The following is a 27,727-nucleotide window of genomic DNA, read 5'->3' as shown; positions in this document are numbered from 1 at the left end:
TCTAGCTTCTGCAGTGAGAATTTTACAGTCTATGCACAGAACTTAATGTACGGCATAAAAACTGCGTTATGCCATTTTATGTTTCAGCAGGTAAGTCCCCGTCTTGTTTATTCTCCAGCACGAACCGCAGGCTGGCTGCGGAAGGTCAGGCTGGGAAGTTGCTCTCATTTGACACTGCAACGTTCTGAAGTGATGAATATTTAATTAAGCAAGTGAGGGCCGTGTGGGAGGTTGAGGCAGCCGTAGCTCCTAGTTGACTGTCTGCAGTATCACCTTAGAGCGTTGTGTGAAAATGAATCCTTAGGGTAAGCTTCAAGGACATTTGAGTAGGTAAAAAAGGCACTCACTCTGACAGAGCAGCTAGTTACAGGGAAGGTAGAAAAAATAGAGACAATGTTTTAAGTGTTTTTGTTACACTGGTCAAACGTTTTATGCTCTGCTGGGCTAAGCCACCGTGTTTTATTAAGCTCTATAAATGCAATAGAAAATTAAGCTTGAACCCATAGAGTCTGAAACTATAACAGTGATGAAAGTAATTAATTTTATGCAGGTATTAGCTACTAGAATGGAGCACATGTATAATTTGTTGATATTATGCAAACAGCATGAGGTAGCAGTCATTTCTCTGTAGTCCTATTTTAAGCTCAGCAACAGAACTGTTTGATTTTGAGGACACTATACTTAGCAAGCTTTCAGGAGAAGTTAAAAACTATAGACAAAAGCAGGAAGACTATTATTTATTTTCAGTGGCATAGACTAGGATAAAGATTTCTTATTTTGTGTTCCACCTTAAGAAACGTTGCATGCAGTTTGGATAAGTAATGACTGGACTACTAGAAAGTTTTTAATTGTGCTATGAAGTTTTTTTTTGTATATATAAAAAAGAGTCTTTAAAAAAATAAGTCTGTCTGTGTTCATAACCAGGGACCTTGGCAATCCCCCCATTATGTGCCCTGGGCTCTGTGGAAGTTAGTATTCTCACACAAGACAGAAAAAGATGATGTCCATGTCCCATGTGGACATTCATTTTAATATGGAGTGGATGAAGCAGAAAGAGTTTTGTGTTTCTTCTTGACTCTGTAACGTTCAGGACAGACAGCAATGAGTAATGACCATTTTAAATGAAGTAAATTTAGCTAGCATGTTACTACTGATCAGTTAGAAAGGGAACACACATCTGCATCTCTGCTTCCCCAGCTCACCTTCTAGCATATAACCATCTCTGGTTTATGTTAATATCCAAGACTAAATTTGGGCAAATGAAGTGCAGGAGAATTTTTGTTGCTATTCACTGACTGTGGCTAGAAATAATGGCTGATATTTTCATAGACACGGTGAATAATTTGCAATTAGTTCTGCGGTATCCAGTGACTTCAGTGATGAAGGACTCTAATCCTGCTGCATCCACTTTAGAATAGTGGCCAACTTTGGACATCCTGGTACGCAGTGCTGTAGAGTTGAGAAGTAAAGGTCTAGAGAAGAGCTATTAAAAATAAATACATTAGGGACCGTGATTTAGAAGGAGTCTTACTTTTATGGCAGATAAGGAGCAACTGAAAGGAGATCTGATGATGGTCATCTACTTGTGGCAGCTGTTTATTATGCGGATCGTAAACATCTTGCTGTTACCTTGTGTTCACCCATCTGTTTGTTTCTACCCATCTGTTATTTCTTGCCATGCGCTTAGGTTGTAAATATGATCTCTGTTCTTTGAAATAAGGAGGTAAGACGTCTTTTGATAAAAATGTTCCGTTGTGCAATTCGGCGTTTGCATTAAGAACAAAAGCCCTTGCAAGCCTCTGGAGTCAACAGTGAGGAAATTCTTAACACAGGTTTTTGGTGCTCCTAGTTGACTTCCTGCAGTCACCCTTGCTGATGAGGTTGAAGCATCTAAGTTGATATTGCTATTATATACTGTTACATGTTTTGTATGTATTTGTTATTGTTACTGTTATAAGATTCTAATTTGCTCTTAGTCAATAGTACAGGCTAGTTCAGGAGATTTTGCTCTTTGAAACTGGAAGAATGTTTAAATAACGTGTGCAAATGAAAGAGGTATACAAGGCAAATCATCTCCAATGAGTCAATCAACTTGTTCTGTGTGTATATGTCACTTCAACTTGTGCTGTTGCTTTTTTGTTACCAGGCTGGCAAAATTATATCTGGTGTGCAATGCTATCCTTATTGCAGGGCTTCTTCTCATCAAATACTTGTCATGGCTTTTTTCCTCCTTAAACCATAATACTGTGATTTTTTTTTTTTTGCAAGTTGAGTCTTTGCCATTGTTACTTAATATGATGATAGTGAAATTTATTTTTTTCTTGAGTATTTTAAGATGTGCTTTTGCTTTATTTTTTTTTTTTACTAAATATAATCTGTATTTAGTAACTCTTTCTCTCTCAGAAAGAAACTATAATTTTAGCCAATTCAGCTTTATCTTTCATTTTACACCAGGCCATCACAATGTTCTGTTCTGAGACAGGCAGTGCTTTGGGGTTAAGATTTTTTTTTGAAGGAAGATTAGACTAGGTTGTCCCAGCAACCTATGCAATCTAAAATTCAGTTTTTTTCCGTATTTTAAAATATGCTTTCATAATGATGTTCATTGATTCTGCTTTGGTGTTTTGATAGTTTTGTCTTATAGTGAAATACTATTCTTCACAGGAACAAGAAAATAAATACTGACCACATACGCGCTAATACTGACCAGCTCTTAACGACAAGATTTGCGTAGTTTTGTCTTTTGTAGTGTAAGACTAAAGCTACATCAGTGTATATCCTCCTCTGAGTACGGTTAGGGTGCACTTCAATTGGCAACACGTGTGCCTGGGGCATAAACCAGTGATGCCGAGACTCTAATTTAAGTTCTAAAAATGCATGTGGAATTGCATCTGTGGATTGAATGGAATTGAATTTCATAAACTTACGGTTTTCAGCTTTTTTTTTGTTGGTGTGAGGATAAAGATTTTGAAGATATTTTTTTTTTTAGCTTTGCTTAGAAGTCCTCGAAGGAAGAAAATATTTGATTATTTTAAATTGATTTGTCTTAACAGCTCCATAGTAAACTGTGTATATTCAGGGAAAGTTTTTTATTTTGCATTTAAACTGGACTGCTGTTGCGGACAGTCTTTTAAAAAAATTGTGTACGTTTCCTCCCCAGTTGTTTCATCCCTTCCAAGTACTTCAAAACACAATAATTTGTGTTTTGTATTGTTCTAGGAGCCTGTCAGCTGGACTGGGTAAAACAATCGAAAATCCGGGAGTTTACAAACAATGTTTACTTTTTCCTTCCATCTACTTTTCCTAATGTCTGAAAAACCCTTGTGTTTTGTGCACGTGTTTTATTCGTTCTCCATTGTACTTAAATAGTGGCTTTTAAACACTGATTTCTAATACCTGATTCCAAAGTTGGAACTTACAGGAATTGATTCAGATCCCTCTGATGTTAACAGGAGTTTTCTTTCTCTTTTTTTTTTTTTTTTTTACCAGTTTTAGTTCAGGTATATAAATTATGAATTATTGGGGTGGACATAGCTTATAGATATAAAAACTATTTATACACTTCAGTGAAGAGACTATTTCTGACTGAGCACTCGAGTGTGTCCCATCAATTAAAAAAAAAAAACCACACAAAAAAAAGTGTATTAACAATATACAGAAGTCTATATTCTCCACCTGTCTTTCATATTGTTTCACTATAGTATATTTGTCAACAAAACCCTTAAGTAGCAATTACTGTTATTGCTGTGTTGAAACATAAAAAGTTTAGGAAAAAGTGTCAGAACTGGTGCTGCTTTGTTTTAAGAGGGTGAAAAACCAACAACAGAACATGGTGATGCATGCTTACATGAGTCTGTAGAAAAACAATATTTCAGTTCGTCATTTTCAAGTAACATGCTAGAGAAATTTATATAAAGCAACTGAAAAATGTCAAAGGATTAAGGTGGTCAAGGACTCTAGCTGAGAGGCATTTGCATGGGCCTCTTCTGTCCTCTTCTAAAGAAGGGATACACACTTCAGTTTTCAGTATCTCTTTACCTCTACCAGCTCTTTAACGAATTTCTTTTTCAGAGGCCAAAGGTGTTTAGAAACTTGTAAGGCCGATTGCGATCTCTAATGCCTCCTATTTTGTTGGGGGTTTTGGGGTTTGTTTTTTTTTTGTGTGTTCAGACTTTTCTTGGCAAAGTTTTCTGTCTCTTTTCAGAAAAAATAGTTACTGCTTAAGATGAATGGCTGTAGGATGTGGTGTAAACATGAAATACTGAAATTTGCCTAGTTCCTTTTCAGGCTAAACCGGGGACTTCTGGGGAGCTGTTTCATTTTGGTTCTTTCCGTTAAATGTGTAGCCTCATTGGAAGCATGCGGCAGCATGCTTATGTTTTAGACAGCAAACACAGAAAGTATGTCATCTAACTGCAACTTTGGTAGTGCTTTGATGTTTTGTGTCTATAATGTATTTATTTCTGCTCAGTGCGTAATATAAAGACAGCTTGAAGATGTGCATTTGTGTTTATTGTAATTTTTTAAAGGCATTCACCAAAACGCTTTATGGTCAATGCTGTCATTAAAATTAAATCAGACAGTGATTTTCTTCTGTTAAGCTTTTCCTTAATGGGTTCTTTGTCTTCTTTTAACTGTATTAGGCATTACGTATTGCATCACCGTCTAATGCAATAGAGTTGTTCTCTGCGTTACTGTAGTAGAGGGAGGTAGTCCAAGGGAAATGAAAACATCTTCTTTGCGTTCTTTGGTCACGGATAAAGACTTCAGCACATCATTTTTATTAACAGGAAACACTTCTCACGCAAGATGGAGAATAGTGAATTTTTAAGGGAATAGCAAAAAATGCATGCAGCTTCCTAAAGAGACTTTCTTGGAGAGATCCTAAGCACAAATTGTCAAGTGTGCTAGAGCCAGCTTCCCACCTGCGCCAGGCCCGTGAGCCGGAGCGCAGGAGGAGCTCTCTGCGCAGTGGTACCTCTTGGGGTCCTGTTGCTTTATTCCTTCTGCACAGTTGTGCAGTGCCCTGGGGTTTCCCCGACCTTCAGCTACAGGCTACAGCATTCCGGCATTCCCTGCTCTGACCTTGAGCAGCGGGGTGCGATACCCGGCAGCGGGATGCTTTCTGACCAGCCGGGGTCTTGCTGTCGGATGGGCTTTTTCCCTCCCCGCAGCAAAACGGAAGCCGAGGAGCGCGGTGCCTTGGCTGGCTCCCCCCCGCCCCCGTGCTGATTCGCGGAGGAGGACGGAGCCGGAGCCCCCCGCGAGTGCTGCACGTCGGTGTGTGCCTGCGGGGGGCGGGACGGCGGCCCCTCCCCGCCGCGCCCCGCCGGGCTGCGGCGCCCGCGGGAGCCGCCGGCGGAGCCGCGCGCGGGCAGCGCCTGCCGGCGGGGCCGGCCGCCGCGGGGGCTGCGCCCGGGAGGTCGGGGCGGCTGTGAGGAGGAGGAGGCGGCGGCGGCGAACTGCCCCAGAAGTTTGCTGGCAGAGACTGTGCTCCGGCTTGGCAACGCGTGCTGGCTCTTCCCGGACGAATTGCCGCACCGCCCTAAGATGAGCGGCTGTCGGAAGCGGTGCAAGCGGGAAATATTGAAATTCGCCCAGTACCTTCTCAGGCTGATCACAGGCTCTCTTCACGCAGGTAACGGCCGCTTTTCTTTCTAGTCGAGCCGCGCAGCGTGGTAGCAAGAGAATTGCCTGAGGTTAATGCGGTGGTGGCGTTGCCTTATAATTCCTTTCGTCTTGTAAATAATGATTAAAAGAGAAATCTGTGAGCTGTGCTGGCTGAACGTAATAAAACTGGAATATATAGTGTTACGTTACGGCGTTTAGGCAATGCAGCGTTCCTTTAAGCCTTTATACACACCTGAATCCAAGTCGGAATGCGAGGGTGCGTGCTTTCACCTGTCCACCTGCGTACGGCAAAGGTAATGCAGAGTAATCACGCCGCGGTCATAAAGGATAAATCTCATGCTTTTTATTTTCACTGTTTCTTGTTCCTCATTTACTTTGACAAGCAGACTACATTCCTTTTCTCAGAGGCTTATCTTTGCTGATCTTAAGACGTAAATCAACTGCAAACTGTCAATATGATGATATAGTATTTTGCTGCAAACTTTAAATAACACTTGTGCTTTTTGCCCTTTAAAGAGTTTGAGACATAAATGCCTGTCAACTTAGGTAATTTTTTTTCTGTAACCTTGGACAAATTGTACAGTACCAGATAAGGTTTCTAAGCTAGACTGAACAAACAGTGTAGTTTTCTTCTTGGCACTTTGGAAAAATATGCTTTTCTCACAATTCAGCATTTTCTATGGCTGTTCCAAACAGCTGGAAAACACAGTAGCTTACATGATGTCATATTGTATTGATAAAATACAATTGTCCTTCTTTCTAGACTTGAAATATTTTGTTTTCCTTGGAAAAATTGTCAAGCAGAGGTGTAAATCCAGCATTAGCAGATAATAACCAATTATACTAACATGATTACTGAGAATTGAAAACCATGCATTTTACTACAAGTATTTTGAAAGTTTCTGCAGATGGTTGTTTGTTTTGGTATTTTGTTTGGGTTTTTTTTTGTTTGTTTTTCTAATTCGGGCACTGATGGAAAGACTTGAAAGCAAACCGACTCTTCCATAATAATTTAAACTATTGATGCATGCAGTTTATCAGATTTGGGGTTATAATGCAATAAAGGTCATGGCATAAACATCGGCAACCAGTGCTTTTTATATGATGCTTCTAACTTGTGGAAATCTAATCCAGCTTTTTAGTAACTTAAGTGTCTGATAACATAAAATTTCCATGACTTTATTTTCTTTACTTATTCCTAGTCTATCATGGTTTCTTTTTTTTTTTGTGAATTGTATCAATTCACATTTCTCTGAAATGCTGGCCTTTTGGTCCTGTGAGTTGCTATGGAAATTAAGTAATATATAATACAAGAAGAAAGCTGTGTTAGAAATGAACACCAATACTTTTTTTTTCCACAAGGTCATCCACGCTTTTCCTTTCCTGTCAAGTGATGCACGCTACATTATTTTTCAGACAGACGTTTGTATTGCAAGCTTTATAAGCTCACAATTCAAAACCACTTTCAAGAATTGCTGTGGATACTGACTTTATTATTACTAAAAGAAGTTCTTTCATTTGTAATTAAGAAGCACATTTTCAATGCTAGATTACTGGAAAGCCAAGTAGAGTGGTACGAAACATGTTCCCTTAAAGGAAACAAGCAAGCAAAAAAAACCCGCTCTTGAGAACTCTTAAGAACTGAGACACTTCCTAGGAAATTTTCAGTTCATTTTTACTACAGGCAACAGTTATCTTGCTACTGTTATTAGGTTAATAGACCTCGTCGTGTTCAAATGATGTGGCAAATCAGATCAATATAATGTGATAATAATTGAACCACTAGGAGAGGTAGGGCTCCTAGTGAACTAGGAGAGGTTCAGTTCTTGCATAGCCCCGTCTACTCATTAACATCAACTGTTGCAATGCCAGTTACTGTTCCCCCTGCAAAATCTAATGCATAATTCATTATGTTGATAATTAGCTGATAATTAATGAAGACGAATGAAGAAGCCTAGTTGAAAGGATTAGAAAGTTATACTTTGATTTGTACATTAAAGACACTGCTGTTTCTATCTTGAACATTCAAAAATGTAGCATAGCTATCAAAACCAAAAAAGTGTGCTTATTTACCTTTTTTACAAGCAGGGAATCTGCTCACTCAAGCGACCAATTATTTTCAAAATGTAGATGTTCGCTAAGGAGCACAGTGGTGAACACAATGTAACTTCCTTGTTGATACAATTTGGCCTCTGGTTTCTTTTTCAAGTTTTTAATGTTTGAATTATACTTAGTAAGTTGGAACTACACATTGTTGAGAGCACATGCAGCGAATCTAATCCATCCATCCTTCCCTTCTGTATGGGTAGGCGTGTTGAATATATACTTCATCTATATCAATACAGATTGGTACAAGCTCTGATGCAGTTGGTGTGATTACACTGATTAGAAAACAAGAGAAAGTGATCTAGGAAGGAGACATGGTTTGCTGGATATAGGCCCAGCTAAGTCGTCACTCTTGATTACTGGTTTTACTGCTTATGTTTCATAACCATTTACAGCACTACAGACCTGTTCTGTGGTGAATCTCAATATTTGAAATAAAAGTTACCTCATATAGCTGTCTGTGATAGTACGTAAACATGGACTTGTGCTTAATATTCAACTCAGCTGTAACTGATGTTAATGGAACTACCCCCTTGCTTGAAGGTAAACGCTGCATAAATCTTTACAATGGGTTTTAAATGGCAGTCTGTGCCTGAATACATCCAGATCTCTTCCAGGTTGTTTTATTTTTTTACAGCAAGTTACTGTGATTGACAGCAAAATGTGAAATGTAGTGAAAAGAAACAGTCTTTTAAACAAAGTTTTTCATTTTCTGTAATTTTTGCTATGTTTTATATTGATGTGTTTCCACCACTGAAACAGACTCCCTCAAATACTTGAAGACAGCATTTTTCATGTGTCATACCAATTCCTACTTTATTGCCTACTGCCTCCTAAGGTGTGTTGGAAGTTCTCAGTCTCCAAAACACTGTCGTAAAGAACAGTGTTGTTAAGAATGCTTCAGGTTTTGGATGCAACATGAATTTGTGTATTATAAATAACAAGATAAATGATTGCAAGATAGAATTGCAAGAAATAGATCACTGATTATTTTGAAATGGAAAAAAAACATAATTTCAGAGTAGTGGCTAGGAAATTTTTCGTAACTGTCACTGATAAAGTACGGGGATTAAAGAGATGTTAGAAACAAAGCTGACATTGACTTCAGTGGTAAATTTTCATAAGTATGTCATTTTCAGGCATGTTCTTATTAAACGCCTGATAGGACGTATTAAATGTTAGGAAGGAGTCTGAGTTTTCCAGGACACATTCAAATTCCCAGTTAGCATATGCGTTTACAAAGAAAGAAGAAGAGAACAACTCTGACTGTGGAATTGTACTCTTCTTGCCAACAAACTGAAGTAATCTCACTCTTCTAGGCTTATGTAGATTAAGCTGTGGATTGATTTATTTTATTTTTTTTAATCTAGAGATTAATGCCATTGGTGTAAAATAACATTGATCCCAGACTTGAGATTTTTCTTAGTTAAAAAAAGAAATAAATCTGTTTTATGAATGTGGGATGTAGTTTTTGATGACAGAGAGAAACCAGATTACCAGAAGGTAATTAAGTTTTAAGACTTAAATTTATCTATTTGTGCATGGAAGTATTTTTTAGCCTACTGCCAGAAGGAAGACATCACCTGAGCACAGACCTGAAGGTGTGGGAGGCACTAGCACAGAGGCATCCAGGGGCTGGCAGCAGTACTCCTGTGATTGTTGTAGTTCACCTGCCTACCAGTGCCTAAAGCTCAAGTCTTAGACAGCAGTTTATTGTGAACACTTTCCAAGGCTGCTCACTTCATTGGCACATAGATTCATTACATGAATATTCTGGAAATACGGAGTAAATAAACACCTCTTGGTTAGGCTGTCTGCCAGGAACGGAAATTATCTGTATTGTGGACTCTGCTTAGCCTGAAGAGGACTGGATATCTCCTCCGTGTCCAAGGAGAATGTTCATACTTTCAAAATCTGGTAGTATGGATAAGTATTCACTCCACTGCTTAATCCATCATACAACCAGGTATGTAAACATCATAGGACCACAAAGAGGAAGTAACAGGGAAGCCAAGTCTTTTCTGATGATTAAGGAATTCATCTGGGAGAGAGTAGACCTGGTATTTAAACTACTCTCCTTGAAATCACTGAGATACTTGTTCTTAGGACAGTTACAGATCTCTGAGTGATTTCACGGAGAGTAGTTTAAATACCAGGTCTAGTCTCTCCTGACATGCTCTCCGCTGAAGATGAACATCAGTAAGCGGTGTGATGACGATGATACTTGTTCTTAGGACAGTTACAGATATCATCTTCATCACACCGCTTACTGATGTTCATCTTCAGTGGAGAGCATGTCAGAAATAGTCTCAACCACACAGAGATCCCAGATGTTTTGCACTGACTCTCTGTTATGGATAGACTGAATCATACCATTTCATGACTCGGTTTAGGAAGGGGGAAATCCTGAAAGTGAATGTCCCATTGGTCAAAATTCTTGCCTCATTCCCTTTCCTACCCCATTCTACAACAACAAATTCACGAGGCAATTTTTAAATTTCATTCTAGATTCGAGCGTGTGGTGTGGATTCCAGTTGTTACCAGAAAAGTTTCAGCTTAAGTTTTCAGTTTTAGTTGTGTCTGTTGTGAATGAGTCGATGGGTTGATTCTTAAAAATCAGGGTGATATACTGATATTTTACTCTTAGACTGATGCTTTCTTTAGAAAGTTAGCAGAAGATGGGATCTGGCTTTTGCGCTGTGAGTGAAAAACTCTCAGCCTTACCAGCAATATATCAGGGTTGTCGCGTTATCAACTTTTTCAATTAAGCTGTGGAAAGTTTAAAAAATGAATACTTAAAACCCTAGAGATTAATTCAAATATTTAACAAGAATGTAATAGTCTAGTTAGTGATAGTAGGTAAATATTACGGAATACCTTTTTTCTTTACAATTAATAGGTTATATGAAGGAGAATACTGAAACTAATTAGCTCTTAATTCTTACATTTAGATGTACTGCATTTTTCTTTTTTTACCTCAAATTTAAAGCACAAAACTTAAACACTTCATATTTCATCTATGCACAATAATTAAAAATGACAAATGAAATTATTTCAACAATTGATTAAATAATTCTCCGAGTCTTAGGAAGAATTACTAGAGATGAAACAGTGTTGTACTTCTAACGCAAAAGAAAAATTTTCTACTTTAATAAATTGATCCTGAGATGAATTTAGTATACCTTTCTCTATGTATTCACTTCTCCTGCATAGCTTTAGTGATGCTGAAAATCTAGGTGGTTTAAATAGGTGTAGGAAACAACAGTCACTGTCTCTCATATGGTGTCTTCAGACCTTGAAGGTGAATAACAATGAATGAAATGTTCTTGAATTACTAACATTAATTTTAGTACTTCTGTTTTCTAGTAGTGTGTTTTCGTCTGCATAGTTTTGGCTGGTTAATTTTTGTTTGTGAGAATTCACAAGAACTATTCATTGAAGACAAAGATCTGAAATTACTGTTAACCAATTATTTAGTATGAATATTCATAAGACATTTGGCTTCCAGAGCCCTAAGTGGAAGACAGAATGGGTTTATGAGTTTGTAAAAGGAATCTGTAAAAGTGCCTTTTTTTATTTTGATAGCTGGCAGCATTTGTGTAACAGCATTTTAAACTGCAGAGTGGGTAGTCTCCATACATGCTGCCAATTCTAATACATGCTGCTTAATTAAGTTCAGAGGAGCTTAAAGATTCTGGCAGACAAGTGGTGGAAGACAAAAATCTGAGAGTTACAGTCCCCAGGCATCTGTCTCCCTGTCTCTGACAGAAGTTGCTGCTGAGGACCTCAGGGCTGCCCTGCTCCAGCTCGCAGCCAGGCAAGCGTGGGTATGAGGCTGCTGCCTGGGCACTGCTTCCCTGCACAGTGCTGAAGGCTGGCTGGGCACTTCAGACATTGGCTAATGGCTTGATCAAACGCCTTTTGGGCCAGCGATGTCAGACAGTTAGGTGGGCTGAGGAATTTAAAAGCCCCAGTTCTCTAGTTCCAGTCTTTTGAATTTCTGAGCTTGAAAGTGAGAGGTGCTTCATGTCGTTAGTGAATAGAGCTGTGTTTTTGCTGACATGCTGGGTGTGATATAATATGGGAAAACAGATTCACATGGCCCTTTAGCATCTATCCCCAAATCTAGTTCCTTTAGAGACTTTAGCATCTATCCTTAAATCTATTCTCTTTAGAGACTTCAGGAATTTTGATTCTAAAGAGACTTTTTTTTTTTTATACTTCCTGACAGTTTTTACTGGAAGTTATATGATGAACTGAAAAGAATTATCAAATGAAACTTGCTTGCATCTTTCCCCTTAGATGGGATTTCTAGCAAGAGAGCGGTGTTCATCACCAGGGCTTTAACCTCTGAAAACTTCTTCAGGTAAACTGTGCAAGACAGACAACATAATAAAAAAAAAAAAAAACAATCTTGGAAAAAAGAAATGGGAATATTGGAAGCATTTGGTTAATGGATTTTGTAATACAATGAAGATATAACAGAAAAAGAAAAAAATTACAAATAAAACCAAGTTCTTAAAATTCTGGCTCAGTTTTGATTTAATCTTTAACTGTATTGATGTAACCTTCTGAAAGACTCGTGATGATTTTTGCATTCACCTAGATTTATTAGATTAATACATGGCGAAGTAAATGAATGAAAACAACAATCCCTTGTTAAGGCCACCCCTGAGTCACAGAAATATTTTTGTATTTTCTGAAGATTAAAGGAAATTATGTAAGAACTGCAACTATTCATGAGAAAGCATGAAAGGGAATAAATAATTCCCAGCTGCCCTTACAAAAGAAACAGAAGTGCAAAAACTACATTTCTGTACTATATCCAGTTATACAAAGTAAAGTGGAAATAAGCCATCACCTTTACATAAGCGAAATAGTCTTTAAAGCACGTTGTGCAATTAGATCTCTCTTAACAAAGCTGTGGAGCATGTGTTGAAGTATTTTGATTGAAACAAGGCCTACAAATGGTGATAGATGTCTGTGATCTATTAACTCACAGCAAGGCAATGCAATTAGGTAATAAAAATTGGAAGTTTTTTATCTTTTCAATAAAGTGTCTGCCTTTTTAATAAATCTTTGGCTTCTGAGGTACTAGCAGTGGATTCTCACAAGCCAGAAGCACCAGAAACATAGTTAGATGATGGCCCCCAAGTCCCATGCGAGTGAACTTGATGCTTCCCGGAACTGTTCCATGGATGTCTGTGCACCAACTCAAAGACACTCCTGAAGTCAGCTAAGAAAATCAAGCCTTCTGTCAGGACTCCTAAATCTGCATCTCCCAAGCAAAGGAGATAGCAAATCAAGAAACTTTGAGAAACTAGATTGAAACATTAGATGTTAACATCTGTCCTTGTCCAATACAGCGATTAGATGAGTTTAAGGGTCAGTTGCTCATCAGATATCTTTGAATAGCTTTGATTTGGTTTGTGATTTTTTTTTTTTTGGTTGTGTTTTTTTTTTTTTTAAACTGTCAGGAGTGTGCAGTAGAATGCCAGTTTATCACAGGAAGTAATTAAGGTAATCCAACCAATATGTAATGCAATGCCCTCAGCGCATTGTGCTTTTACACTTGGACCTCTGCTTGGTTCTCTTCCTTTTCCAAACCTTGTAATGAAAGCATATGCAGACCCAGTGACCGAGGACCCCACCACTGTGCTGGCTCGGGGCATCCTGCTTTTTGCCAGAGCACCAAAAGCTGCGGGCATGGGTCTCCCTACTTGTTCTTTCAGCTCTTTCCAAACTTCTCCCCATACTGGCCTGTGCTGAACTCTCACAGGTTCCTTCCCAAGCAGGAGACGTGCGACGCTCATCTCTTCTGTGTTCTTGTTATATGAAGTGGTTTTAGTGCTGCTACTGCAGAGCTGTCTCTGCTCTGGGGTGAATTTGATTAGGTGGGAAAAATGAGGCCTATCAAGGAGGTGTTTTAATTGTGTTCTTGGAATGGAGCAGTCATTGTGCTGTTCCCTGCAGGGACACATTGATGTGAGTTTAGGGCACACTGTGGCATGTCGGAAGTCTTTTGGTAAAGGATGACTTTAGCACTCATGAGTATGCTTCTAACTGAATAACTATGGCTTTGTTCTCTCAATGTATCTATAAATTCTTGTTAAAAACCAGCAGTGGACAGAAAGACAGCACTGGAGGTTTTATGTGTTGGTTTTTTTTTTTTTCGTGGCACTTCAACCTATTTTGAGCAGAGTAAAAGAGAAAAAAAGCTATTGCTTTGTCCTGTTTATGAAGAGGAATATCTCTCGTGCAAGACTACTATATGAAAACTCTGAAAACGCTTCTGCATTTCTTTTCACTGATCTCATAATGGAACACTTTTCAAATAGTGATGCACTGATGTGTGTCCACTGTAATCAATTTTAATTTCTCAAACTTATAGCACAAAGAGAGGATTTTTTTTTTTTTAAGAAATAGTACAGGGTAGACTCTTGAGAGAAGAGAATTTACAGCACTGTTTACTCTGCATAAATCCATAAAAAAATTGTGCTGCTTAATTACCCTACAGTGTGTGATGAAGAAAGCACAGTGAAGAAACTTTACTCTAATGTGTTTGCAGCACAATCTCCCTGATGGCATTTTAAAATTTTCCTCATCAGTTCTAATGTAACTATGGAATTTCTACCGTCTTCTTCAGTTCCCTACTTTGATTTCATGGCATTAAATTCTGAAATACAGAGGCAAACTGTAATAAAAGGACTTTGCTCATCATTGAACATCCAACAAGGATGCTTGTCTCCAGCCAGAGATGAAGTAGCAGTTACAGGTGACTGTTGGACAAAAATCTATAAATAGAGGAAGAACAAAGATTTGAAAGCTTTATTCAAGGCTGCTTTGTTATTATGGGGTTAATAGTGAACCTTAACAACCAGGGAAGATGAATTACCATTTTTGACTGCAGGTTAATAATGTTCTATTACCTTCTATTGAAAATACAGCTACAATAAAATGAGAAGTAGAATAAATGAAACTAATCCAAAATATCAAAATAATCCTAAAAAACATAAGACAGAGAACAGGTGACAAGGATGTTCCTCTTTTTATGCAAATAAGATCTAAAATAAAATTATTTGAAAAGGAGGTTGTAGCTTGAAGATTATGTGAGAAAGCTAAAATGTCAACATTCATGGGAAAACACAGATTTCATATATTTCCAAATGCTATCCTTTTTGTTTTGCGATGCTGAAATATTTCTTCTTCTGATACCAAATTAGTATCGATCATCAACCTGATTAGTGTTTTTTCATTATTTTTATTTTTTTTTAAATGGAAAAGAATTGCAGATTGAAGGTCTGCACCTTTGTTGCCTGTGAGGTAGTTTGAACCTATGGAGTCTCAGATGTTTTTCATGTACAGAGGTGCAATGTTCTCTCTATATATAATGATTGCACAAGTTCTAATGTAAAAGGGTGAAATCTTTATCCCTGTTTAGGGAAAGAAGCCTAATTAATTTCCAAGAAACCAATCAAGACTTTATTTGAAGTTCTACATCGTACTTCATGCTTTCTCAATTTCCTGATTAGCATTGATAACTTTTGCTGCTGCAGTCTTGTTTTTTGTCTACCTCAGAGAAATTGAGAGGGACTTTTTATAAGGGTGTGTAGTGATAGGACAAGGGGCAATGGCTTTAAATGGAGAGAGGGTAAATTTAGATATTAGGAAGAAATTTTTTACAATGGGGGTTGTGAAACACTGGAACAGGTTGCTAAGAGAAGTTATGGCTGCCCTGTCCCTCGAGGTGTTTGAGACCAGGTTGGCTGAGGCTTTGAGCAATGTGGTGTCTTGAAGGTCCCTTCCAACCCAAACCATTCTATGAAATTACTTTTGCGCGTTTTGCTGCATTTTGAGTAGATTTCATACTACTAGTTGACTGAGATGCCTAAATGTAAAATATCAGACACTAAGAGAAAAATACCTTAGAAAATCAACCAACAAAAAAGCCACTCAAACTTAATTGTTGTTGGATTTTGGTTTTTGGCTTTTTTTTTTCAAGTACTCTTGGCAAATATATTAGTTGAATTTTGCCTGAGTTCTCTTACAATGTTGCTAGGATTTTTGGTTTATTGCATGGTCAAGTATCTAGCTTTTCAAAACACCTTTTTTATCTTATCCTGAAGAAATAGGGCCTCTCCTGCAGGCTTTTTGTTTAGAAGTAGACTGTACTGTAGACAGTACTCTGAGACAAAAGACCCAGATGTATTGAACTTAGCACTTATGCTACATTCTGCTTCAGGCTGAAGCAGGTTATATTTCTTTTGTTCACCCAAAAAATCCATCCTAGCTATATACTTCTCACACACTGCAGCTGCAGACCTACTGTGAACTTCCAATGATTTTGTAGATCATTCAGATTTTAAGTAGTGTAATTAATTAGAAAATGTATGATAATAAACCACTGCTAATCACTCACAAATTATATGTTTTACCCTCTTCAGAAAAGGGTCTAGATTGCCTTTGCTTCTCTCATTTTGCATACCTCTCTCTTCCTTTAAGCAGTATCTGCAAAACTTAAGTGTTGTGCCAAATATTTCAACTTCAGATTTTATAATCCTGCATATGGCAGATTGAACATCACAGAAGACTGAAGCCGTAGTGAAAAATTTGTGTGACTAAAGGGATATCTTGAAGTAGGGCATCTAAAGGCAATACCCTATTCTTTAAACATATTCTCCTGAATATGTTTAAATATTTTGCTCAAATGTCCTGTATTTTTAACACACTAATTTCATCATATAACCTGTTTCAAAAAGTTTTTTTTTCCAGATCCTTCCAAAAGCTGCTTCTTTGAAGTCTTAAGATTTCTTGTGGTATGTTAATGGGAATAGGACGGACAAAGTTACCATGCTGTATACCATTTCTTTTGAAAAGATTGTTTTATTCTCTCATTCCAAATCTGAATCGTAATTATACTAAAGATACAGTTCAGCTTCTCTTACAAATGACACGTTGAAAAGCATTCCATAGCCATGCTTAATGATGTCCCTTTGGAAGTCCTATGTTCTGTAACATTCTTGCAAGAGTCCAAACTACTGACATAATTTGTAAAGATAATATTAAAGCTTCAGCTGTATGTAGGACACAGCACTTGACGTAATGTTTAAAAATACTCTTAAAAGAACTCTTAGAAAGTTACCACATTATGCACACAAAATGTTAGGAAATGGCAGCTTTAAGACTATCTCAGCTTTATGCGATATAATGTAGTTCTTAACTGCGCATGTACTTTTTCTTGAACTATTATATAGAGTAACTTGGAGTATAGAAGCAATACTTGGAGTAGACATTCAGATGTAAACTGTTATAAATTCTACCTTAGAGTACACAGACTGTTTTTTGGTTGTGAAGTTTTTGTTCGTTTTATAGGGACTTTGTATTGTAGACAGGTTTTGTGTAATGATTCTCAGACAGTAAAATGGCAGATAAAATTCAGTGTAGATTAATGTGAAGTGGTGCATGCTGGGCAAAATGAACTTTATGTCTAAATGGACAGGTGGCAAGCTTATGATTACCAGTCAGGAATGAAGCTGATAAACCTGTGAACCTCCTTACTAAAGCGTGTTGCAAGTCCAAAAAGTTCTGCATGAGAGTTCAGAGAGACAAGCTGGGCAAGCACTTGGAAAACAAATCTGTCGGGAGTCACTAATTAGATTAAAGGTAGTTTATGTAAGAAATCCCCTGAGTAGGTGGGGAAAGTGTCAGGGTCGAATATTCAGTATGCTTGTCCTGTTCTTCTCTTTTCTGGGCATATACTAATGACTGCTGTTGAAGACAAGATATTGTGCTAGATAGATCCTTAGTCTGAACCAGTACAATCACTCTTATGTTTTTATGTTGAAATAAATTTCTCTGCAATTAGGATAATATCACTGCTTCAAAGGATAGTATCACAATTTAACAGTTGTAAAAATTGTTTTTTACAATTCCCTGCGTCTTCCTAAAAAGTGTTCTTGACTAAGTCATCTCTCCTGCATCCCTTCCTCCAATCACCAGAAGTTTAAAATGGGCAGTTTGCATAGAGTTACAAACCAAATATGAAGTCAACTGAAACACTTTTTTCAAACAATGTTTTGCAGTCTGATTGTAAGAAGCATTACCTGTGCTTTTTTAATATCTTAGGTTTGTTAGGCTTCACATCTGGAATAGCCTTAGAAAAAGTTCTAGGATCCTAAAATATATACATAATTTTTTTTTTTCCCTCCGTAGAGTTAAAATAATGCTCTTGATCTGTTATCATAGTGTTGATAATGAATGAGAATATGAATGATTATGTTTGAAGGCCTAATGCAAATCCACAAGACTGGCTTTAAGTCTGAATACTTTCCTACCTCCTCAGACAATTGTACTTTTTAATGTCCTGAAAAGAGATTAGAAACTTTCTGATGAAAGAAAAGATGATTATGTAACAGCTAAAGCAGGGATAACTAGGGAAGATAGACTCGTTGGATCAGTGACAGTGTCAACAGATAATCATTCAACTGAAGGTATTAAGACATATAATGAAAATGCCTGTATTTTTCGATTTGCTTTGTAGTTTTATTTGTGGCTGCTAAGTGAAAGATGCAAGCTAGGAATGAACGTGAGAAACTCTGACAATCACATTCACCCAAATATGGCAATATATGCATACGCTTTTAGATGACTGCAGTAGTAGTATGTCATTTGACTTTTAGTTTAATGAATGGCAGTCTCTTAAGAACATGTGGTTATTCTAGTTTTGATTTAAAAAGCAGCCTGCAAGGGCTATCTTGAATGTGAACTTGCATTAACAAAAAAATATTTTCCCTATTTAATAGTTTAGTTTTTGAATTCTGTAAGAACGTTAGAGGTGGTTGATGGTCAATTCAATACCATGTTTGAATATAAGTAAATGGACAATCTGGAAAATGGCAGTGATTATGTTCCCTTGGAAATATGTGGGCACTGAGCTACATCCTAACAACACTTCAGTATGGTGGCCTTCACTTGCTTTAAGGTGTGTTCAGACTATCTGTATTTTTAACATGTATTGTTTCAATTTTAAATTAACCCAAATAATTTAAATTCTACTTGCAGGTTTTTATGTGAATCTGAATTTGTTTAGATGTTGACAAAATAGAGTGACACAATTAATGTGACACCAAACTCTTAATTTGCCTCACGTGTCTTCATAATGACAGCCTGTTAGGGAAATCGACACAATTCACTTCAGTATCTCTTTCAGTTCCAAAACTGAAATGCTTACTTTGAAGTAACTGAAAACAAAAACAAATAAACCAACAACTATCTGGAATTGAACTCCTGAATTTTCCACTGAAAAAAAACCTCTCCAAATTAGATCAATTGGTTCTCTAAATGTTGACTAAGATACTACCTTTGTAATCTGTTTTTTGAGTGCCAATTTACCTCTTGTGTTTTTAACTGAAGTCTTTAATGTGGTGAAAGTATGTGTACACTTTGACCTTTATATGGAGATCACTCCACCAAAAAACTGCAAGAAATTAAAGAAGGTTTTATTTTCCAAACATCTTTTTAGAGCTACAGGAGGTATTCTTAGGGACTTTATGTTCCTGTTAATACCCTTTAGTATTGAACTCTAACAGGCCATTAATTCTGCATTCGAAGTTCTATTCTGAATAATATTGATACCGTAATTTTACAAAAGAAGTTTCGTCATTACTATGTCTTTAGAATACATCATCTGAAAACAAGCAAATACAGTATTATTGGAGGTAAGGCTGTCAAAATAAGCTCTATAGCTTTTGGAACTGGTAATAATTTGATTTGCCCTTTATAGAGTGCCCATTTAGGCAATGTAACTAAATTTAAATATAAAAAGTGCCTGAGATAGTGAAAAAGTCTGTTTTCATCAGCACTCATAGTTCATTTATTTAGGAAATTGAGTAAATCTAAGATGAGGTACTAAATTTTGTGTCTGTTAGACTGCTTTGTATTGGCAGATTTGTTATTCTTTAAATCGCTTATACAAGGCATGTGATTAAAATCAAACAGCATTTAGCATTTGTGATGTGCAGGCCTTTCTGTATACAGCCATGGTAAACTTTATTGAATTTCAGGAAAAATAAGTGATAACTGGTCATTTATATTTGGTTTGTGGTAAAATTTGTAAAAGTCAGCAGGATATAGAGTCCTTGGTCAAGTCTGAAAATGCGAATTAGACTTTTTATGTCTTTGTCCCTGGATTCTTCAGTCTAATGGCTATATTTCATTACGTTAGTTGGAGAAGAATTTCTTAAAAATCCCAGGTCAGATTTTCTCCTCAGCTGAGTCCCTTGGGACTACGGCTTGGTGTGAGGTGGGGCTCTGGTTTCTGCAGCACGTGAGAGAGCAGAGCTGCTGGTCAGACATGGTACTGACACATGCGCTCAGGTGCACCCAGCTTATAGAGTAAAAGAAAAAAAGTCAAGTTCATTTTTAATCATAGAATGGTTAGGGTTGGAAGGGACCTCAAAGATCATCTAGTTCCAACCCACCTGCCACAGGCAGGGAATCGAGTAGAGTACGTCTAGTAAGTGCTAATGTTGATGATGTAGATTTTCCTGTATTATGGAAAAGTTGTGATTTTTACTTATATTCTACATTCAAAATTTATAAATACCCATACTTAATGCCTCTGGAATCTGTGTGCCGCGAATTCCCCGGGCGGCTCCACCGCCGCCATCCTCAGCGGGGGAGCGAGGGCAGCGCCCCCCTCCCCTCTTCTCGCTCCTGGGCAAAGCACCTTTTCTGATTCCTTTGTCCCAGCTTAAATAGGGCAATTCGCAGAGGTGCCGATTGGCTCAAACCCCGAGGGGAATGGGAGTCCGATCTGGTGGGCAGCTCCTGCCACGAGAACCACCCCCCCCCCGTCCCATCGAACCACCATCACAGTGTGACAGTAAAAACTGTGGAACTTTATGTAGAAAATACATATGTAATTAATTACTGTAAACGTGAGTCTAATGGTTGTATTCATTTAGTCAGTCACCCCAAAATATCGTGTGTTTGTGTCCAAACAAATATTAACCACCAGTGATAAGCTGCTCTCGAATTGCTGTACTGCAGCCTAATATGACTTTCGTAAACTTCTTCCATTATCAGTTCAGGAAAGGAGTAGCAACAGAAGAGAAATTTAAGGAATTGTCATCTGCAGATTTCAAACTGTGACTTTCAGAAGAATCAGAACGGAAGTGACCTTACTGTAGCTTAGCATAATGCATTTCTCAAGGAAATGAAACCAAATAAAGTCTATTTTAATTCTGAATGAGAGTCTCAACAGAGACTGAATTCATTTTAACTGTTGCACCTTAATGATTAATTAATATTTAACTTTCCTGAGTTAAATATTGCTATTTAATATTTAGCAATTAAATATTAAATTCAGGCTCCTCAGGAGCCCTGAAAAGGCAGCAGGGCTTTTTAGTGAGGGCAAGATGATTTTTGATTTTCTCCAATCAGTGAATAACTTCTAAAAACGCAGCCAAACAAAGAAAATTAGATGCAAATTAGTGCTAAAGAGAAGGGAAAATATGAAGTAAGACTTGAAGCAAAACCTGCCTGAAGTAAACCAGTTGCATATACCCAGGAGAGTGAGGGTGAGGAGAGATGAAGGAAAAAGAAGAGGCAATAGGAGTGACACTAGCATATGAACATGCGTGTATGTGCACAGGCACTGATACATCTATGTTATTGAGTATTGTATTTATCCGTGGTATAAAACCATTGGCAAATCTGTACCAACTAAGAGTTTGAAACAAAAGAAATAGGGGACAGCATGGTGTCATGTCTTCGATCTTACTGCTCTAAGAGTGCTAAGAGTTAATGCAAAATTATCAAACTCATCATTCTTCTAACATACAGTGTTACAGCAGTAACTAAAATCCAGGTCGGGGAAGACTGGAACGCTGATAGTGGCTGACAATCACAGCTCCCATTCAGTTTGATGCCTCTGTTACCTTAACTGATGGTTTTGGAAATATCGTCATGATTCAAGCCCTCTCTTCTCAGTGCACACAGGTGAATCCAAGTGCCGCCGCATACCCAGTGTCCACATTCACAGCACTCTGAAACTTTAATGTTGAGTGACAGATGTGAATGGAAACAGCAGGGCATTCCTGCCCCAGTGAAGACTTACCAGATGAAGTGCTTGAAGCTCCTCAAATAACCACTGTAGTCTATTGTGAGAGACTAATTGAATTGTATGTATTGCTTACAGGAAGTTCTGGACTGATCTATTAAATTACTTACCTGTTGTCTGTACAGTATCATACTGTGGCAGCAATTGAAATGTCATCCTTTTGAGGCACTGTAGGAATAAGGACAGTTCTTTCATGACTAGTCTGCCGAAATGTTTTTATCAATCAAGTCGTTCGCTATAGCAAAAGATGTGCATTTTCATCAGAGAGCAAACTGCCCTCCAAAAAGTAATAGAATTCTCCTAAATATTCATCTTGATACTGTAATGGGCGATTTGCTCTGTGCCTTTTCTTTATTTTTTATTTAAGAATATGAATAATAATTTATCTTCTGTCTTACCAGGTAGAGTTCATCAGTGAAGAGATAAGGAAAATACTATGTAATAGCAGAAAATAGAGTATCAAGAATTTTCAGAGCTTTCATGTTGACTGTTTTCGTCAATATAAGAAGGACATTTATTGAAAACCCAAGTATTTAAGCGTGCAATTTTAGCTGGATTGCTGCTGATCTAAGTGAGCAAACTTAGATTTGAGGGAATTTAGATCTTCTTTCTGTTACAGCGTACCTATAAGATAGGTACTGTCTCATTGTGTAAGAACAAAACATATATTTTTCTAGACATTTTATTACAACACTGTTCTTTCCAAGCAATGCAATATTTTAGCCTGTATTCTTTACTACTCGTTTTTTATGTTTAATCTCCATCAAATACCAGATTTGTAGTCCCAAAGTACTATTGCAAGTGTTACAACACTGCTACTTAAAAACATCACCAACGTGTACACCTGGATATGAGACATTCCACATACAGATAAAGTCACTGGGTCACTGTAACTACCCGTATAGCTAACTGAAGGTGCATTGGCCAACTTCAAAGTCTGACAGGGCAAGGGATAAGAGGCAGAAATGGCTGCAGCGCAGTGATTCAGAAACATGAGGTACAGATCATGGAATGCCTGTGGATCTGGGAGCTCTGAGAGGGGACATGCAATGCTGGGGCTTTAGCAGGCTGGGCCATAGGGAGATGGATTTGAAGGAAAAAGCCTTCATGTAGTTGAGGGTATGGGAAAGACAATGACTGGTGGAATATGTCATTAATATATACTGCTTCATGTTTCTTCCCACTTCTGTGCTGAAGCAGTATGGCAGATCCTCACTATGCTTGCTTACCTATCCCTCCAGATTGAGTATGGTATAGGAAGTGCTACTGGAGGCCAGTAGTTAGGAGGCTAACTAGTGCTCAGCTTAGATTTTTTTTCTGAATTAGCTAAATTAGCTAAGCTCCCTTTAAGCATCCCTTATTTTGTCTCTTACCAGTGGGACAGGTTTGAACTCACAAAACTGATACTATATAGGAAGATTTCAAATAACTTTTCTTGATGTTTACAGTGTTTTCTTCAGGCAGTGCAAGCACCTGTTTACATACAGTTAAGTGCTTTTAAGTCTTGTGCTGCTTTATAAGTCCTTTTTAGCCTAGAGAGACCAGGATACCTTGTAGTACCTAAAAGGTATAAACCCCCTGTTTTAACAGTTCTGTATGTTCACTCTTCAATTCTTTAATAATTTTGTAATAATTCTTAATGTTTTGTTTGTTCTTTAAGTGCTGCTAAGCTGGTATTTCCTTAGAAGTATGAATTACGAGAATAAGTTCCTGTTTTTAAGTGGTTATAGTCTGTAGTGAGTTCAGTCCCCTGTGATGTGAGTTAGTTTTTCTACCTGCCAATGTTTACGTTGTTTCATTTACTTACTTCCATCACTTCATCACCCAGTCTTTCAGTTCCATGTGGCAGTTCTGCAGTTCTTGCACTAACCTTTCACTTCAGTGAATGACTGAATATCATGAAGAGATTTTGCTAACTTCATTATTCATCCTGTTTTCCTCAGTGTTTATGAACATGTTGAACATAGGAGCTTCAGCATTGACTCCACAGGGACTCTTCCATTGTAACCTTCCTCTACTATGATGTCTGACCGGTTACTTCTGCATTTCCTGCCTTTGTCTTCTTGGATTTTTTTTTTTTTAACATATCTGTAAATCCTGCTTAAGTCATCTTTTTGTTTTGCTGTTACTTTGTCAAGTTGCAGCTAAGAGAGAACAGACTGAAATTAAGACATTGAAGACTGGCTATCTCCTTAAAGTACTCACTCCAAATCAAGAGCACATACACATCCTGAAGGGGACTGATGCCATGAGACCTGCCTGGAGAGATCAATGTTCTCCTTACATCCAGTCTGCTGCATGCCACTCAGTTGCTTAAAAGAATTTAAGGTTGTTATTTTATTTTTTTTAAAATATTTTCTCTTTGCTTTCAACTGGAATAACGAGGTGCCAAAACACATTACCAAAGCAGAGCATGTCTGTGTGAGCCACTGTGAATTTCTTGTAAATATGGTATGAGGAAAATATTAATCTCTTCATCCAATATTTTGTGAGACACAGTAATGTCTTGCAAAGATTCTTCCATGGATGCTACTTGGCAATCATAAAGATCTGTCATTCTAAACCGAGGCACGGTTGACTAGTTAAAATGCAAAACTCTGAGAATTTTTTCTGCCACCAATTCCCTGACAAGGACAAGTTATTTTAGCCCATGGGTAAGTATATTGGGACTCTGGTGCCTGCATTCTGCTGAAGTCCAAGAAAACAGTGATAGAACTGCTGCCTGTGCTTTGATCCTGGAGCAGAAGTCATTCTGGAAGAATTAAGTAGCTTGGTATCTGTCTTAAGATGTAGGATTAAAGATTTAGCATCCCAATACTGGATTCTTGAAAAGTCCAATCAAGAAAATAATGTCAAATGCATACAAATGCAGAAGTGCAGTAGCACATGACACGATACAAATCAAAGTTGCCAGGGCAAGTCTCTTTCAGAAGTGAATCATAAGCTATTTTTAATGTAATTCTGTAGCAGTCACAGCCTTTCCTCGTCCCGGACAGAGGCTGGAATACCTCTTCTCAGGTCACCTTCCACATAGACTCTTCTTTTTACTACCCAGATTGTTAACCTTCTCTTCTCTCAGGGAGTCTGTTGTGTAGTATCCTGTCTCCTAGTGACACAGAAAAACATATTGAGGCTACTAAAAATTCATCATGTGTAATTTGTTGTAGATTTTTTTTTTTTCCTCGTTGCCTCCCCAGGCTGAGAGCAGTAGCTGTTAGAAATTGAGTGCTTAAATTAGATGGCAAACTATGATAAATTTCCACACATAGAACTGTACCAACTGCTAAAGTAAACTACTAATTTTCATTTCAGTCTGTTGTAAAAATGCAATCAAACATCCTGAATTCCAGATGGATGCTTATAAAACTTAATTTGTTTCACTCTGTACTATGGAGGTTAAAAAAAAAAAGGAATTACATGTCCTCAGAGTGAGTTTTCTTTTTAAACTTAGGTTTAGGTCATTGTTTTTAGAAGACAGTTTTTGCTGGGGTTTAAAATTGTATTTTGAACAATTCCATTATACTGCATCATAATTCAAAAAATAAACTGCAAGAAGAATGAGAAAGTGTGAAGAATTCTGCTCCTCCCTTAAGACTTTAACTAGTCAGCTGTAGAACTGATGGTAAACTAAGGGTTATATGTAGTGGTGGGTTTGGGGTTTGTTTGTGGTTTGGTTTTTTTTTTTTTTATTTTACAGTGCTGCTGACAAAAGGACATCTGCCTCTCACAGTAATGCCTGTGAATGCCTCTTTGGTTTTCACTCGGTCACAAATGTCCTTCATGCTGCAGTAACTGTTATACTGCAGACTGGAATTCCAGAAGGCAAAGATGCTTTGGCACTAGAGAGGTACAGGGGAAAAGATGACGTGAATGGGCCCTCACTCAAGATCTGCGTTTTGACATTTCCCTTTCTATAGATATGCAGTGGGAAAAAAATTCCAGGAGATATTTTTACCCACAAAGGCCATATATTCCTTTTTTTGTTCATTTCTCAGTATTCTTAGAAACATATGATTATGGCCCTAATTTCTGTTGCATTTTTTCTTTTCTCCTGTGTCCGGCTATAGGGCGATATTAAGATGACAGGTTACTCTTATTCTCAAAAGTCTGATTAGCAAGCACCAAGTAAGAGAAATATTTTCAAAAAACAACAAATAGGCCCCCAAATGGATGTCAGTTACTGATACACAAATTGTGTAAATCATTGTGACGTTTTTCTGTGTGATATCTCCTGTGATGGACAACAAGGGTTTGCTCCCAGAAACTCAGCTTCTTTATGTCATAGAAAAAAAATGGTTCAGTGATAGAAAATGGTGTAACTTGTTTTTAATTTTTTTCTCAACTTACTGAATTAAAAGTTTATTTTCTTTTGTGCTAGTTTATTTCTGTCTTTATTAGGTAAATCTGTATTAAGAAAAAAAAAAAGCAAGGAGTTTAATAAAGTTGAGACTAGAAAAAATGTAAAAAATGTATTTTAAGGCATACTTAGAATTTTGGATTAGAAATGTCTCCAGCATGTTATAGGGCATGGAATTTGTTGTGTATTTACTGATGGGAAACCTTAGGTCTGGGGTTTCCTTAATTAACTCATCAATTTCTTGAACTCTTTATTAAGGTTTTAGTCTAATATATACTGTATTTTCTTGTGTAATACTGCTCTAAATCAATGAGAGTGAAAAATTAGTTGCAAAGCACTCTCTTCAGATTTCCCTGCACTCACATTCTAAGGATTTTTGTAGCTGGCTCTATATTTTCGTGAGATATTTAGTGAATATGTAATAACTATTTTAAGTATAGATTTAATTTTCTACAGGTTCTATGTAGTGGTCTCTACCCTCAAAACTTTATTTCCCTGCACTAGACCTCCAGCCCCTGGTTACTACTCATTTAAGTAACAGAACTGAACTATGAAGTTAAAAAAAAAAAAAAAAATCACAGTAAAAATTTCAGCATATATCGAAACAGCTTGTTTTCAGAATGGACTTGAAAGACTGCTGAGGTATCGAGTGTCATAGAAACATATTAATCTGCTCTCACCACAAATATATCTTTTCTTTAAAGAGACCATTTTTGTTTCTGCGTTGGTTGGTTGGTTGGTTGTTTATTTCAATGTTTAAATAGAAATAAAGAACTCTGTCCTTCACCCTCTGTCCTTTGCTTCTGGGTGGTTTAGCTTCAGCAGCTCTCTGTCCTATTCATTTGAGAGTTCTCTCTTACCTGAAAAGCTCTTCATGTTTCTTAACCTTTTGTTCTCTTGCCCCTGCAATGCGATAGTTACTTGACTGAGTAAAAAGTTTGCGTTGTAGCAGAGCTATGGATATTTTTGTGTCTTTCTAGTTTGTTACTATTCATATGTTAAGTTCGTGTACTCCTCAGTTAGTCTGCAAATGAGTTTGATCTCCTGACTTTTCTCCGCTTTTAACTTTCCTTTTGCTCCTATGGACTTGTAAAACTCTGACCGCTTAAAATAAATATCTTGTTTGCTTTCAGGTTGATGTCCCAAGCAGTACTGTTCAATAGCAATAGTCTGGGGTGGAATGACGGTCATGCAGTGACTCTCTTGTTAGAATCATGCAGAATGATCTGTCTAAATGAAGTAATTTAGACATAACAGTGATGAAAGATAGCATGTGTGAAGTATTAGCTAGGTCAAATTATGGTGTTTTATTGTAGAGGATTGCTAAAATTTCTAATTTTTTTTTTTTTTTTTTTTGTCTATTGCTGTTGTGTTCTGGCTTACAGGCTTTTTGATGGTAAACATGCATTTCTGCTTCAGGACCCATTTTCTGTATCTCTGTATTCAATACAAAGAGTATTTTCATTCTGACAGTTTGTTTGTGAACTAAGGGACACGTTTTGCTTGACGAA

The 27,727-nt window shown here is 37.4% G+C and overlaps 1 protein-coding gene across 1 annotated transcript in view; it reads left to right on the top strand.

The window, feature by feature from the left end:
* Nucleotides 1-5,550: 5,550 nt before the first annotated feature.
* Nucleotides 5,551-27,727, top strand: part of KCNIP4 (potassium voltage-gated channel interacting protein 4) — a 356,486-nt gene continuing 334,309 nt past the window's right edge. The window contains exon 1 of the mRNA XM_086611449.1: nucleotides 5,551-5,638. Coding sequence (XP_086467575.1) covers nucleotides 5,551-5,638 — 88 coding nt within the window. The remainder of the gene's footprint in view (nucleotides 5,639-27,727) is intronic.

This window comes from Tauraco erythrolophus, chromosome 5 (assembly GCF_009769465.1).
Source record: "Tauraco erythrolophus isolate bTauEry1 chromosome 5, bTauEry1.pri, whole genome shotgun sequence".
NCBI classification, from domain to species: Eukaryota; Metazoa; Chordata; class Aves; order Musophagiformes; family Musophagidae; genus Tauraco; species Tauraco erythrolophus.
Note: the sequence above shows the minus strand (reverse complement) of the source record. Positions and strands in the feature narration are given on the sequence as shown.